The sequence below is a fragment of the Chelonia mydas genome, chromosome 1, assembly GCF_015237465.2.
Source record: "Chelonia mydas isolate rCheMyd1 chromosome 1, rCheMyd1.pri.v2, whole genome shotgun sequence".
NCBI classification, from domain to species: domain Eukaryota; kingdom Metazoa; phylum Chordata; order Testudines; family Cheloniidae; genus Chelonia; species Chelonia mydas.
Genome location: NC_057849.1, coordinates 239517180 through 239533005, shown reverse-complemented (window position 1 = coordinate 239533005; position 15826 = coordinate 239517180). Strand labels below are relative to the sequence as shown.

The window sequence follows — 15826 nt, the reverse complement described above, 5'->3', positions numbered from 1 at the left end:
TCTGGGCCTTCTGTTTAATACTTATCTACAGCTACCTCTCTTTCTTTCTTTTCTTTCTTTTTTCTTCCAGTTCCTAAGGTGCAATGAAATCCACTTTCAGGCTAATCCAGAGAGGGAAGCAAGGCATGTGAGGAGTACAGAATTTTATATTAGATCTTTTATTTCAGTTAGTATTGGTCAGGATCCTTCTCCATTGTTACGTACAACCTCTCTGTGCTTTAGATTGCTCTTGATGTTGCGTATGGCTGATTCGCTTTCACAGATAGTCTTTTTAAAAATTGTCACAACTGATATCACAGAAGATACCTAAGGACACAAACTCTGAAGGAGTCAAAGGTTGACTCTGCGGATTTCCAAGACAATTGTTGGAGATTCCTTGCATAATACTTTGAAACCTAGTTGCCACGATCCTTGAGGCTGCAGTAGTAATGTGCATCCTTCCATGGGTTTTGTTAAGAATTTTCCAAATGAGTTATCAAAACAGGGTGAATAAATTCTGGGAATGTGAAGAATAAAGTTGTGCTTGAGTTAATTTTAATTTTATTCTCAGTGGTGTTTTTTTCCCGTTGAACTCTAAAAGAATTAATTGGCTCACATTAGTTGTGCCATGGCCAAACGGTATTGTGACTGGATTATGTATACAATTAGTTTGTCTTTCTAGTATGCCTATTCTTTTGCAGTTCGTAAATTCCTGGTATTTTTCAATTTATATGTATTTTAGGGAGAAACATTTAGATGTAGTTGTATTTTGCTACTAGGATTACTTCTGTTTGATGTAATTTTACCCCAAAAGGGACTTTGACTTCATTGATGTTTCTCTGATCTCAGACCCACTGGTGGGGCTTTATACTCTTCTGGAACTAGATATGGTTGCCTGTTGTTAATCAGTGCGCAAGCCATTAGAGGTCTACAGTTTTGTGTGTAATTCTTGCTGCTTTTCTGTGCTGGTTCTTTAAGTTCACAAACTTAGTTCAGTTGTTTTCCAGCAATGGAATTAGTTTCATCTGTGTTTATTCCATCCACATTGCCCACTGTGCGTTTTTTAGCAATGCTTAACATGTGTGTCAGCTTCTGTGTAATTCATTCTTGGTGATAAAAACACGTTTCCCATCACATGCTTTGGCATGACATTTTACAGACATATGCTATCTGAAAGTGGAGCGGGGGGAATGTTTGTCCTCTCCTCCCCCTATCCCCCGCCCTTTCTGTCTCACTGAGGTAGGTGGTTGTAGAGATTTTGTTCTGAGTAGTGCAGAATTTCCTGGCTGTTCTCTTCTTTGCATGTTTCATTAACTTCTCCTGTCAAGCATTTTAAATTATGGTTCCTTTATTTTTATACTTTTAATTTCAAACATTTTCCTATTTATTTTATATATGTGTGCGTGCACGTGCACTGACACTTTGAAGGAATTTCTCAGCATAATTTTAACAGCATTTTCTGAATGGTGTTCTTAGAGTTAGTCAGAAACTATTGTCAATCTGCAAAAACTCTCAGGACTTCAGCTTATTGCAGGTCAAAATGCCAAATGATGCATTGTATAATTCAGGGAGAGGCACTGACAATTTGTTGTTTTTATTTTACGTTCCTGCAGTTTCGCCATCAATATCAAAATGTAATGAATGCATTTGCCAGACAGCTTTTTTCCCACTCCAGTTCACTACTCCAGTGAATCAGTTAACTCATCTGATGTATGAGCATCTGAAAAATCATGTGATTGTTATTTTTCTTTTACTACATTGAGCCATGCCCTGTATCTGATTTCCTTCATCCAAAGAGGTGTATTGGTCTTGCTTCTGATCATGTTGTAATGTTGTGACAATTCTGCTCCTATATACAACTGCTGTTTGATGCATGGCTGGTAGAAATATATCTTGAGTTTCCCAGGACATCCGTAGAATTAAAAATTGATATTTTTTCCACAAGGGCACCATAAATCAGTGGAGTGATTCAGTAGGAAAAAGACAGTTGCAGTCAGTAATATCTTTTCCCCCTAGGGTTACTGAAAGTAAATTTTTTATGTAAATAGAAAGCAAAAATAAAAACAACCCACAATGGGGTTCAGCCTAAGACTCTGACCCCTGAATTGGGAACCTGACCTTCCCAAAGGCCTGCTCCCATCTCTGTCTTTTTCTCAACCCACCTTTTCTTTCTGTGAGGATGGCCTTGGGGAACATTTTACATATAATTTCTGTATGTTGCAGTTTGCTCTACCATTTTATAACTGTTCTGTTAGTATTGTTAGCATAGTGCAGAATACTGAGGTGGTAGATGTTTCTGCAGAGGACAAAAATGTTGATTTGTATCCATTTGTCACTTTGCTGAACTACTGAATATTACTCAAGTTTGTCATCAAAGCACCAAAAAGCTAATGTCACTCACCATTCAACTCAGATCCACTTTGAAAGTGAAAAGCATTCTTATTTCTTCCTTCTTCAAGGGCAATGTCTAAATCTATTTGTGACCCCCATATATCAACTATTATGAAACTCAGAAACTCACACAAGATGACTTTTTCCTCCTGTGTTTGCATGTAGCTCTCTGGTGAAGGTTGGAGATTTCTCTCTTCGGTTTTTATAAATTGCCCAATCATTGTGATATCTAGGTGCAAAACAGAAAACCTGCAAGAGATATTCCCCCCCCCCCCCCCCATAAAGGGCCCCATCTATCACTTGGGTTTGCTACTTACTACAGAACTGATTTTTTTCTTCTCTCCAGTTCCATGTTTTACATCTAGAAACAACTCAGACCAAAAAAAATTTTGATAGACCAAGGAGCAAGGAACAGAATAATTGATGCTGTGGACTAACAAAAACTCACTGTGCTATGCTTTGGAATACCAGTGCTGTGTGGGTTTGTCAGGTTCTGCTATTCATTTCTGATATTGACATCATTTTATAGGGACAGGTAAGAAGGCTCATGTGGAGTGACTATGAGTTAGAGGAAATTCCCATGACTTTTCTCAGCCCGTTTGTCTGAGAGACTGGAAGAACAAAGTTATAACTAAACTCTACTTACTGACTAGACTCTAGGTGGTTCATATGCTGAGGGTGAAGAGGGTGATTTATTGACAGTTGTTTGCATGAATGCACACTGCATTTTCCAGTATTGCCTAGCACTCCAACATTTGCATAAATGTTTTCAGAGGATGCTTGTATGTCTGAGTGACATTTTAGGGAAAGTAATTAAACACATGCTGTAGAGATTTTACTGATAACATTAATATGCAAAATATCTTTCTCACATTTATTTCAAATAGCAGTTTCCAAATAGACACAGCGGCAAATATTTTCACATGCAGGTACCATAGCGCTGTTCCAGTCTGTTCTGGCATCACCAATAGCTCTTATTTCTGTCCTCCAACGTTTACTTTTCTGAATGGAGCAATTTACTAGGCTGGGTACCTGGAGCTCTTAAATGTTTGTCTGGGCACAGAAGAGCGTGTATGTGTAGATTTAACTTTATATTCCAACTTCCTTCTTATAAACCACTTTCCAGTTGCACACAGCTGTTTAGATGGGCCTTACCAGATCCTGTGCAGTGAAATGGAATGGACAGTCCCAAACTCTACAGCCTAACCAGGGAGAAGATTCGAAAGAGAGTAGTCAACAACACTGACGTAATGTAAAAAAGCTAATAAACATCTTTCAAGTCTGGCAGAATTAACACTCTATGATGAGATTTTTTTGGGGACTCACAACTTCATTCTTTTTTGAGGAGAAGACTTTGAGTTAACTAATTGCAACCCCTAAGTAGTTTTGAGAACATTGGAAGATTTTATCGGTGCATCAGAAGGACTCAACAAGGGGTGAAATCTTACTCATGCAGCATAAGTTTTTAATATGAAAACCTGTCCGTTAGTTTAGTGGGAAGCTCTATTGTAACTGAACTGGCCATTGCCCCCCTGTAAATCCATTTCATTTACATTCTTCTTTGAACAACAAGCACTATAGGAAAGTATCTTGAATTCCTTTTTGAAAGCCAGCCACGTGTTGTAGCCTGCCCTACTGGCTGGACAAGTCCCATTGGATTGTCTCCACTTGGCACTGGTGCTAGAGATCTGCACAGCTCTCTTGGCAGGCTGATATACAGCTGTATTGGAACAGGATGATTAGAAGTGACAAGCTTGAGAGAGAACCAGCATCAGTCTGCACTGCTCAGCTCTTGTGGGGGACACAGCCCAGTTCCTTGGAGATGGGATGGGCATCTAGGAATAAGATCGTTCTTTAAACTCTAGTAACATTATCAGAATGGCAGATTCAGAACCAAACCTCTTTCCAAACCTCTTCAGAATCAATTGTTATTCTTCACACTTTGTGTGCTGTAAAATACTTCCAGAGAAACAGTGGCAGGATTTCAACACCAAGATCTGAAAGGACAGAAAACAAAGGCATAGATTTGCCACTGCTTCTTCCCTCATTTCAGCTACTTACCAAATAGCAATTGGGATGTGAGAAGCAAGGTGTTCATATGAATGAGAGAGTATGATCCCTCCATTACAAGGCCTACTGCTTCAGCGAGTCTGACGTTCTTGTGGTTACTGTAAAATCAGATCTCTAATGCTGGTGATTACTGTGTGAGCTAACATAGCCTGCAACACCAGAGATGCATAGAATGTGTCCCCAGCTTGCTTGTTTTAGTTGATTATTTTTAAATTAGCGGCCGCTACACTTCAAGAAATCAAAGTATCCTGACCAGCCTAAAGTGGCTTGTTTTTCAATCTTGTGGCCAAGCCATCATTGCAAAGACAGGGATGTGCGTTTACTGTCAGAAATATCTCCTATGAGCAGATTCTCTTGGTAAAAACTGGGGTTTAGTTCCCTTGGTACTACTTTTTCCAAATTACATTGAGTGTGTAAACAGGTAGTTTTTGATATTTCCTCCTGACCCTGTAGTGCACTTCAGTGGCCTTTGAATATATGCAGGACACCTAAACTTGCAGCTGTGAAGATATTCTTAATCAAAGAATGAAGTATATGGGGATATTACACTTCAGATGCCTGAAATCCAAACTGGACTTCCCACCAGAACTCAAGTGGGTTTTTCATGCAACAGTATTTGATGAAAAACTGAAACTAGACTTGGCTGAAACTGTACAGACATCTGTCCTGTTTTCTTGTTAGGTTAACATTTGCTTCAGAAAATAAAATATTTTTTTCCATCCGGACATGGGGAATTGCAAAACTGCAGTGCTATGTTTCCCTTCTGCCACACCTGCCTGTGAGAGTGCATGAGGGAATCCAAATGCCTGCTATTGTCCCACCACTGCTGGCTATTAAGCTTCTTTGGAACTGCACACTAACCTTTTCTTTACAAACAACCCTCTCATACCTGTGCTGTCTGATCTGAAAGGATTGTGGTACCACAGTTGCAGAGGCAAGCACATCTGTCTTGCTTTGCTAGATTTTTCCTTCACTGTACTATGCAATTCCTCCTCCTCTTCCTTCACTTCATCTTTCCTTCCTTTTTTGCGAAGATATTTTGATGTGGAATTGCACCCTGGGAGGGAGAGCAGCTATTTAGTTGGCATAGCACTTGGTTGTTAATGGGCTCTGATTCTTATTTCCAAATTAGTCTACTTTACCTGGTCTCCCATCATTTTCCAGGATAACCTGCGTAAAAAGGATGATCGGATTGAAGAATTGGAAGAGGCGCTGAGAGAGAGTGTGCAGATAACTGCAGAGCGGGAAATGGTGCTAGCACAAGAGGAATCAGCCAGGACTAATGCTGAGAAACAGGTCTGCAATCTTATACAGTCACTGGTGTTGCTGTTGGGCACGTAAGAGGTACAGCCTGACAATAAAGTAGTAGTAATCATTCTTTGCCCTTGAATAGTACCTTGCCATCAGGAGATCCTAAAGCACTGTGCAGACATTAACTAATGGAGTCCATTTCTGTCCTTTCCTGAAACTAAATATGAGTGTGTGGTGTTCTGTGCTTTAAAAGAGAGGTTTGTGTGACATTCCTCTCTGACGTGTATACATCAAATATATATTCCTGTGTTAACATGTTCACACACACTGTACTATATATGCTGTATTATTATTAACTTGTATTACCTTATTACATAGGAACACTAGACATAGACACAAGACACCACTGTGCTAGGTGCTGTACAGACACAGAACAAAAGGATGGTCCCTGTCATAAAGAGCTTACAATCTAAGTGTAGGACAAGGGACAGTGAATGAGGAGTACAAAGGAACAATGATACATTAGTGGTCAGCATGATGAGCAATGGTCTCAGCACACCAGCATCTTAGCCATTGTCAAGTTTTTTTGTAGGCAAAATGGAAAAGGAGTTGTAAGGAGGATTTTGAAGGAAGAGTATGTGTTAGTTTTGTAGATGATTATGGGGAGCTCCACCCAATCATGAGGGGCAGCATGGGAGAAAACATGAAGGTTTTTGATTGAAAATATAACAAATGGATGATAGAGACTGCTGTCGTGGGCCGGAATCGGGTGGGAGTCGACATCTTGGTATGAAAGATGATAGGTAGGGTGGGGATAGGCCATGAAGGATCTTGAAAGAGAAGACAAGTCTCTTATATTTCATGCAGCTGAGAAGGGGGGAATCCATGGGAGGGATGCAAAGTGAAGGGTGACATGGTTGTGTACACATGTCTTCAAGTCACCACAGCTTGATGAAATATATCCTAGAATATTCAAGGAGCTGACTGAGGAGATATCTGAGTCATTAGCATTTATCTTCGAAAAGTCATGGCAGATGGGAGAGATTCCAGAGGACTAGAAAGGGCAAATATACTGCCAATCTATAAAAAGGGAAATAAGGACAACACAGGAAATTACAGACCAGTCAGCTTAACTTCAGTACCCAGAAAGATAACGGAGCAAATAATTAAGCAATCAATTTGCTAACACGTAGAAGATAATAAGCTGATAAGTAAGAGTCAGCATGGATTTGTCAAGAACAAATTGTGTCAAACCAACCTAATAGTTTTCTTTGACAGGGTAACAAGCCTTGAGGAGAGTGGTAAGCAGCAGATGTGGTATATCTTGAGTTTAGTAAGGCTTTTGATACTGTCTTGCATGACATTCTCATAAACAAACAAGGGAAATATAACCTAGATGGAGCTATTATAAGGTGGGTGCATAACTGATTGGAAAAGTGTTCCCAGAGAGTAGTAATTAGTGGCTCACAGTCAAGCTGGAAGGACATATCTAATGGGGTCCCGCAGGGATCAGTTCTGGGTCTGGTTCTATTAAATATTTTCATTGATGATTTAGATAATGGCATAGAGAGTACACTTATAAAGTTTGCAGACGATACCAAGCTGAGAGGGGTTGCAAATGCTTTGGAGGATAGGATTCAAATTCAGGATAATCCGGACAAACTGGAGAAATGGTCTGAAGTAAATAGGATGAAATTCAATAAGGACAAATGCAAAGTACTCCACTTAGGAAGGAACAATCAGTTGCAAACATACAAAATATACAAACATACAAAATGGGAAATGATTGCCTAGGAAGAAATACTGCAGAAGGGATTGTAGTGGATCACAAGCTAAATATGAGTCAACAGTGTAATACTGTTGCAAAAAAAAAAAAAAAAAAGCAAACATCATTCTGGGATGTATTAACAGGACTGTTGTAAGCAAAACATGAGAAGTAATTCTTCTGCTCTACTCCACGCTGATTAGGCCTCAACTGGAGTATTGTGTCCAGTTCTTGGCGTCACATTTCAGGAAAGATGTGGACAAATTGGAGAAAGTCCAGAGGGAAGAGCAACAAAAATTATTAAAGGTCTAGAAAACATGACCTATGAGGGAAGATTGAAAAACTTGGATTTGTTTAGTCTGGAGAAGAGAAGACTGAGGGGGGGATATGATAACAGTTTTCAAGTACATAAAAGGTTGTTAAAAGGAGGAGGCAGAAAAATTGTTCTCCTTAACCTCTGAGGATAGGACAAGAAGCAATAGGCTTAAATTGCAGCAAGGGAAGATTAGGTTGGACATTAGGAAAAACTTCCTAACTGTCAGAATGGTTGAGCACTGGAATAAATTGCCTAGGGAAGTTGTGGAATCTCCATCATTGTAGATTTTTAAAAGCAGGTTAGATAAACACCTTTCAGGGATGGTCTAGATAATACTTATTGCTGCCCTGAGTGCAGGGGACTCGACTAAATGATGTCTCAAGGTCCGTTCCAGTTCTATGATTCTGTGATCAAAGCAGTGGACTAGGAAAATGATTTTGTGGCAGCATTCATAATGGATATTGTGGGGGGAAGGATGCAATTCCATTTATCATGGTCAGTGAGAATGATGATGTAGTAATTGAGACACGAGATGATGAAAGCTGGCATAAGAGTTGTAACTCGGTGGATGGAGAGGAAAGGCTGTTCTTTAGCTATGTTATACAGAAAGAATCTGTGAGATTTAGACATAGGGGAATCTCAGGACCTGGAGTGAGTCCACATTGAAGAAGACACTCAGATTGCTGGCATTAGTAAAAGGCAGGATAGTGATGGTGTATATAGTAAATGAGAGAGGAGGTAGAGAGGCAGGGAGATTAAGAGCTCTGTGTTAGCCATGTTGAGTTGGAGCTGATGGCTAGACATCCATGAGATGTCAGAGAGAAGCCAAGATTGTAATTTGGACAGAAGGAGAGAGGTCTAGATTAGTTAGATCTGTGAGTTGTCAGCATAGAGACTGTAGTTGTATTTGTGTTTGTGAATGAGACTACCCAAAAGTGAGTTGTAGAGGGTCAAAAGGAGATCTCTGTGGAACCCCCACAGAAAGCTTGGGGGGGAATGAGTAGGATTGTCTGAAGGACATGCTGAAGGAGAGATTAGAGAGTTAGGAGGAGACCTAGGAGAGGACAGACTCACAGAATCCAAGGGAAGACGAGATTTCAAGAAGAGCATAGTCAATGTCAGTGCAGCTGACAATTCAAAGAGGATGTGGATGGAATACCGGTTCTGACTTTGGCTAGGAAGAAGTCACCAGAGACCTTGGCAAGAGCAGTTTCAGTGGAGTGTCAGGGTGGAAGCAGGATCAGAGAGGGTCTAGGATGGAATTGAAGAGAGAAATGCCAGATAGCAATTGTAAACAGAACATTCAGTGACCTTACAGATGAAAGGGAGATGGGGCAGCAGTTGGAGAGACAAGTGGGGTCAATGGTGCATTTTTTTAAGATTGGAGAGACTGAAGTGTGATTTCATTGTGAGGAGAAAGAGTAAGAGGAGAAAGAGAGGTTAAGGGCAAGGGGATGACAGTGGGCATTAGGGAGATCTGGAGGTGGGATGGGGTCATTGGGAAGGGGTTACAGGAGGAGAGCAGATGAGAAACTTCTGCATCTATGAAAGGGAAGAAGGAGAGAAAAGTAGGAAAGGAGGGAAAGGCAAGCCGAGGGGAGAAGGTCACGTAGTTTTGTAATTTTCCTCTTCGAAGTAATCCAAGAGAGAAGTAAAGGGTTTGAGAACTAAGTCAAAGGTGGCAAAAAGGCAGTTGGGATTGCAAGTGTGGATTCATTTAAGTTGGGGAAGTAGAGTTGTTTAGTTAGGAAGATGTCAGTACTGAAAGAGGGGAAAATGGATTTTTAGTAGAGGACGTCAGTCTGGTCAAAGGAATTCCACCAGAGATGCTCTGCAGCACAAGAGTAGGAGCGGAGGAAGCAAAAGTTGTGAGTGAGTCAGGGCTGAGAGATGGTGGAGAGAACTTACAAGTAGGAGAGAGGGGCAGAAGGGTGAAGGAAAGAGAAGCATGGAGAGAATCAACAACTATATCAAGTGAAGAGGGGGCTGAGCAAATGAGAAGCCATCAAGGCTCATGAACTTGAAGGCATGATGGGGGTTGCTGGCGGGCAATGCTAAAAGAGACCAGGTGATGCTTGGAGAGGGGGAACTCAGCAACAGAGAGTGCAGTGCTTGGTGGAAAACTCAAGTGAACACCTATTTTGGTGAATGGGAGAGTTGAACCAGGGCAGCAGGTCAAATGAAGACATGAAGGTGAAGAAATGTGCAGCCAAGGGGTTGGATGGGTCATTAACATGGAAATTAGTCACTGAGGACATGTGGGAGACTGAGAGAAGAGGAAGAGAGAGAGGCTGGAGCTGAAAGCAGAGGAGGGTTGATTGGGAGGAGTTGGGTGGACAGTAGATGACATCAACTTGAAAGGGAAGGAAAGAGTTGAATGCACTGCTGTTTAAAACAAGAAAAAGGGGAAGAGAGAGGAGTGGGAAGTGGCAGGAATGGGAGAGAAGACCAACACCCCCAGCAGAGTCATATATAACAGCAGTGTTTTATTTCCAGCAAGGTTGCGAACTGTGGGGACCTTAACTAATGCTATCTTACTCGCAGACAGTGTTAAGAGAAAACCAACCTTGTCACTCAGTGACTTTGCATAGCACCAAGTCAACGGCCCTGTCCTATTTTACCTGACAGTGTTTTGCTTCAGTATTTATTAAATGCAGTTAGGTAATGGGGAGGGATGGCAAGTAGCCATTGTTCTAAGGTGGGAAGGGCATTTCCTTTCAGCTGTTTAACCTTCTCACATTCCCTCCTTCACTTTAAAAATGTCCTCACTGTTTCCAATTCTGTGGAGGTTTACATAAATTATGAAAAAATCTCTCTCTGAAAGTTGAGTTTTACAAGTCTGGATTCTGTTTTTGTTTTGAAGATTAATGACAGTTCTTTTATGTGTTGCAACTATGATAATACATTAGTGTCAGCCTTAGATTGGAAAAAGTGTGATGTATGTTTGTGGTTTTTTAAATGTTAATGTTGACCATACTGATTTTAATTTGCTTTTAATTGCATGCTTTTTCTTCCTTCTATTCTGCTCATCTTATTTTCTACCATTCTGCAACTCACTGCCTGCCTGAAGCTATTAAATGAAACAGTGCATAAGGCCAACCATTTTGGCTTTAAATGGTTCAAGGTATGAGGAAACCTCATTTACGTACATCCCTCCCCCTTCTCTTTAATACTATTGTGTTAACCCCCAGGCCTGTCTAGCCATACTCTCTGCCATCTTGTGTGCTGTGCCTCTCTGCTGTACAGTAGTGCTCACTGTAGATATTTCTAAATGCCGTGTAAGTAAAAATTATACTTACGTTGCAAGAATTATGCACTCCATTAACCTGCTCAGGAATACAGAATTCTCAGACTTGGTGCCTAGCCAGTGGTCCCAAACCATACAAACCTTACGCACACCAGAACAGTTGGGTGTAAATCAGACTTCTGATTCCATCACTGCCACTCCTGCTTAGATAAGAAAACTCAGTCTGACAGCAGACTGACTGAGTGGGAAACAGAAAGAGACTGAATGATGGTTTCACCATTCTGAGTAATAGGATAATTCAAAAGTTTGAGGTCCTGATAATGGATCAGAGTAATGCAGGAAGATTTCAAGACAGATCTGATCTTTTTCCATATGCCAGAATCAGGAGTCTTGCTAACCTCACAACCTTGGCGAAAAGAGATTACATACCTTCTCTCCAATGAGAGAGGAAAGATGGTCCAATTATTAGGTATTAGTTTGGAACAGGTGGAGAGCCCGTGCTGCAGTTCCTCACAGCTTCCTGCCTGGATCTTACCGTCAGAGCCTTGCGCAGTTACAAAATTTGAATCTGCATCCAAGTGGCTATCAGTAAAAATGGTCCACGGATATAAAGTGGATACCCGTGGATTTGCAGAGCTCTATGGATAAAGTCCTGCAGGATAGAGCCAGGGTGGATTTGATTTAAATCATGTTTTAAATCGTTAATCAGGAAGATTTGATTTTATCATGGATTTCTTCATAAAAGTGCATTCGTAATATATATTCTTCACAACTCAGAGATAGATGTAAGTTTCATTTTTAGAAGGTACACACTATACATTTTTAAAGTGATTTATTTTGAAAACTTTTCAAATTAGTTTTACAGCTATATCAGAAAATGAATGATTGGTTATTTCATTTACCAAAGGTAATTGAAGCAGATAGTTTACCTCCCAATGACTTAATAAATATCTCCAGTTCAACAGGTTAATCATTAATATTTGGAGGATTTTCTTGCCATGCTGTATTAGGAGAACAGACATTTAAATTGTTTTATTTAACTAAACAGACAGATTGTTAAATTGTTTTATTTAACTAAACTCCAGACAGACATTTAAATTGTTTTATTTAACTCAAACAACAACATTATATATTCTGGATTTTTTTCTTCAACAGCAAACATATAATATTTTAACAAAACAAGCATACAAATTTTTGAATTTAGTTAAACATTCACGTTTTTTAAAACCAGGGTTTTTTTTTTTTTTTGTTAAAATTGTTTTTAACTAAAATAGTTAAATGAAATATAAAAAACAAAAACAAAAATTAAATAGACTATGTCAGCCAGGTCAACATGAGAAATCTAAAATATTGGCTTCTGCAGCTAACTCAGTTATTTTCATCCTCATTTTCCTGTTTGTTCATAATCTGGAAAAGAAAAACAAGCTTTCCTGCTTTTTCAGGTCCCAAACAATTGCTCAATTTGGAATGAATTAGTCCAAAGGAAGAAAATATTCTTTCTACATTGGCAGAAGAAGCTACTGCTGTTAAAAGTGAGATTATCACTTCAACAGTCTCTGAATCCAAATGCTTAATTGACTTCCACCAGTTCACTGGTGTGACTTTCTTTAAAACATCAGCAAACATCTATTTCTTGAATGGTTCACCCTTAGCTCTGAAGTTTATAGTTGGCATTATGGAGGTATGATTGCTGGATGTCCATGTCCTAGCCAGCTTCTCTTCTTCAGCAATTAAGGTTTGACCCTGCTACCGAGTATTGAGAATATTTGCAAGAAAGTGAGTTGGAGATAGTGCTTGTCCCATTCATTTTTTTAATGCTTGTAATTTAACTCTGTCATTGCATATTTCTCTTTTTAGGATCTCACTCAGTTCCTTCCAAATTTCAACAGCATCAGCAATAAAACAGCTATTTCCCTGCAGTTTGTTCAAGGCTACAGAAATATTTCTGTAACATTTCTCGTAAGCCCAATGTTAAGAACTTTGGCTGTGACAGTGCCATCTATTTTTGCATGATTTTGTTCACAAACTGTCATCAGATTAGGCCAGTGCTTGATCTAGTGCTCAGACCAGTCCACTACTGGGTTCCATTGCACGTCTTGTGGGAGAGTTAGCTTGGTTCCTCCCACTTTTTTCAGAGCAGCTGCTGCAGTGGTTATTATGGAAGTATTTTGCAATTTCAACAACATTAGCTGTTATTTCTGGAACACTGAAGTCTTTGTCTAGGAGGTGCGCCAAATGAGCGCTGCAACCATATGTTATTAGCTTGGGACTCTCTTCACTCTCCTCTAAATTCCTTCTCATCTTGGATACGTTTGCAGCATTGTCTGTGACCAAGCTGCGTACTAGACATTTGAACTTTTTTTCACAGTTTATTATAGCTTTTACTGCTACTACTTGTAAGTTTTCTGCTGTGTGTACATTTCCTGATGTATCAATAGTTTCTGTAAGGAAAACATTCCTTTCTTCTGTTGTCACATAAGCACATACAACAGGATCATTGTGGACATTCCTCCACCCATCAAGACTCAGGTTAACAATTTCACCCTCTAGACCTTTTGCACACTGCTCAATTTCTCTTTCATACACTTTATCCAGCAATTTGCCTGCCACATCTGCTCTGTTGGGTGGACTGTATCCTGGTCTTAATGACGGAACCATGTTAATGAAGTGTGGGTTCTCAGTCATATGGAAAGGAGAGTTTGTTGCATAAACAAACCGGGTAACTTTTTCATCAATTACCTCTTTTTGTAATCTGCTGGTTCTTATCACAAACTTATCTACAATTGGTTCTGGATGATGAAGATTTTTTTTTCTTTTTGCTACAGGTGATATACTGTGGCTGTGTGACCTACATGATGTGACTGAAACATTCTCATTGGCAGATAACTCTGAAACTATAGAAAATGATAGTGATCTTGAAGGTGGATAGTCTTCAGAATCCTGTATGTTGCGGATGGATTCTCCTAAACAAAATAAGTCAGGGCAGTTATTTAATTATTATTACTATACTGCTCATTTAGTACTACTCATTGCATTCACTGACACTAAGTACTACTTTAAAGGTGAAATTGTAAAAGGAAGATCTGCCTATTTCAGCTATTTATTTTTTTATCACAACTGCATCTGAAACGATAGTACCATAGAGTAACAACTATATTTTTTGCTCAAACATGAGAATTCAAGAATAGTCCAGAAGGAAGACAGGCAGTCCTTAAGAAAGAAGTCTGAAATAAAAAAGTTTACCAACTTGAAGATCCTGCATGTTCAGACATGTTCCTTTCATCATCTTCAACACAGCTTCCTCCTGAGAAGGAGCACTTCTCATGATGTTGTTTCATTCGGGCAACCAGGGCTTGCATTTCTTTGTTGTGCTGTTTGCATTTTGCGCACATGCCTGTCTTACCCACAGGTAGAGGAACTTCATTAAAATACTCCCAAACTGGGTCTTTTTTTACAGCCTGCTTCCATTATAGGTTTTCCCTTCTAGTGAGAGAATGGTATGGTAGATCTCAAATCAATGAAGGCTACGCTCAGAAAGACCTCAAGACTTCTGGAATATGCTGCTCAAACAGTTTTTCACTTTTGTTTCTACTTCCTGTCCCTCCCTTCTCACATTTCTCTCCAGACTTCTTCTCCTTGTCCAGATCTGTTCCGTCCCCAGCAATCTTCTATTCATTGAACATTTTGAAACTTTGCACTTTTAGAGAGAGGTAAGGGATTGACTCAGCGTACACAAATTTGCAGAGGGACAATAGGGTTGAGAGGTCTGTTATTTCTCATCTCTATATTATTTATTTAAAACCATTTTTGCTGTTAACAAGCATGTTATCTCTGGAGACACAAATCCACAGTTTGAGAACTGCAAAACTAAGCATCTCTGATGGTATCTTCTAGGCTAAGCACTGAGTCCCATTGGGTAGATAGAAAGATTAACCTAAATAATCTATACAGAAGCCCCTGGAACCCCATAAGATTGGGTCCCTAATCCATGAACTATTGGAACTCATTTACAAAACTTTTCTTAAACATTACATGAATATATTGTCTCATACTGTAGAATGAAAATTTATAATCCCTATTCCATGATGAGATATCTTTGAGTTATAATGTATCTTAATTAAAACCATCTTTAGATCGGATTTTTTTGATAAAATGCTTTTTGAGGAAAAAACCTATTTAAATAAAAAAATCAGATTTATTTTTTTTAAATCATTGAATTTGCATAGGCAAAGAATGCCCTGGTAGATCTCTTCCCACCTTCATGTTATAAGAACTGATATATTTGGCCTCTGTAGTTCATAACCTTATTGTTATAAATATAAAACTGGTTGGCAGGGAAATTTTTACTGAAGCTTTGGTGGCTGAATGACTTTAAAAGGGGGTATCAAAAATATAACTGGAGGGAGAATCCAGCTACCTCTTTGAAGAGGGAGAAAAGGTATAACATACTATTGTCAGGCCAAGGGAGCCATCTAATTTACAGTTAATATAAGAACTAGAAGGTTTTTGAGGGACTGCCCCACCTGTCATTGGTCAGGAAAACAATGCTGGAACCCCACAAATAAGAAGTTTGCTTAAATGTGGTTATTGCTAGCATGGCTTCAACAATAGTGTGTATAGGGCCATAATTAAAGGCAGCATATGCTGTGCATCTTCAGATATTGAAGTGTGGAGATAACTGACTCAACATGATATTGTAGCATCTCTCTAAACGAAAAGCACCCCAAAAAGTGGAGTGTTACAATCACTGTGATAATACAGTTGGGGGCATTTTTCAGAATAATTAGTGAGTTGATGGTAAATTGGG

At 39.4% G+C, this 15826-nt stretch overlaps 1 protein-coding gene across 18 annotated transcripts in view; it reads left to right on the top strand.

Annotated features, from left to right (window-relative positions):
• Window positions 1-15826, top strand: part of ERC1 (ELKS/RAB6-interacting/CAST family member 1) — a 551656-nt gene that overhangs the window by 314334 nt on the left and 221496 nt on the right. For 13 of the 18 annotated variants that reach the window (XM_043540362.1, XM_043540357.1, XM_037877967.2 and 10 more), the window contains one exon: window positions 5605-5736. The exons of the other annotated variants lie outside the window; for them this stretch is intronic. In XM_043540362.1, coding sequence (XP_043396297.1) covers window positions 5605-5736 — 132 coding nt within the window. The remainder of the gene's footprint in view (window positions 1-5604; window positions 5737-15826) is intronic. 18 annotated transcript variants of the gene reach the window in all.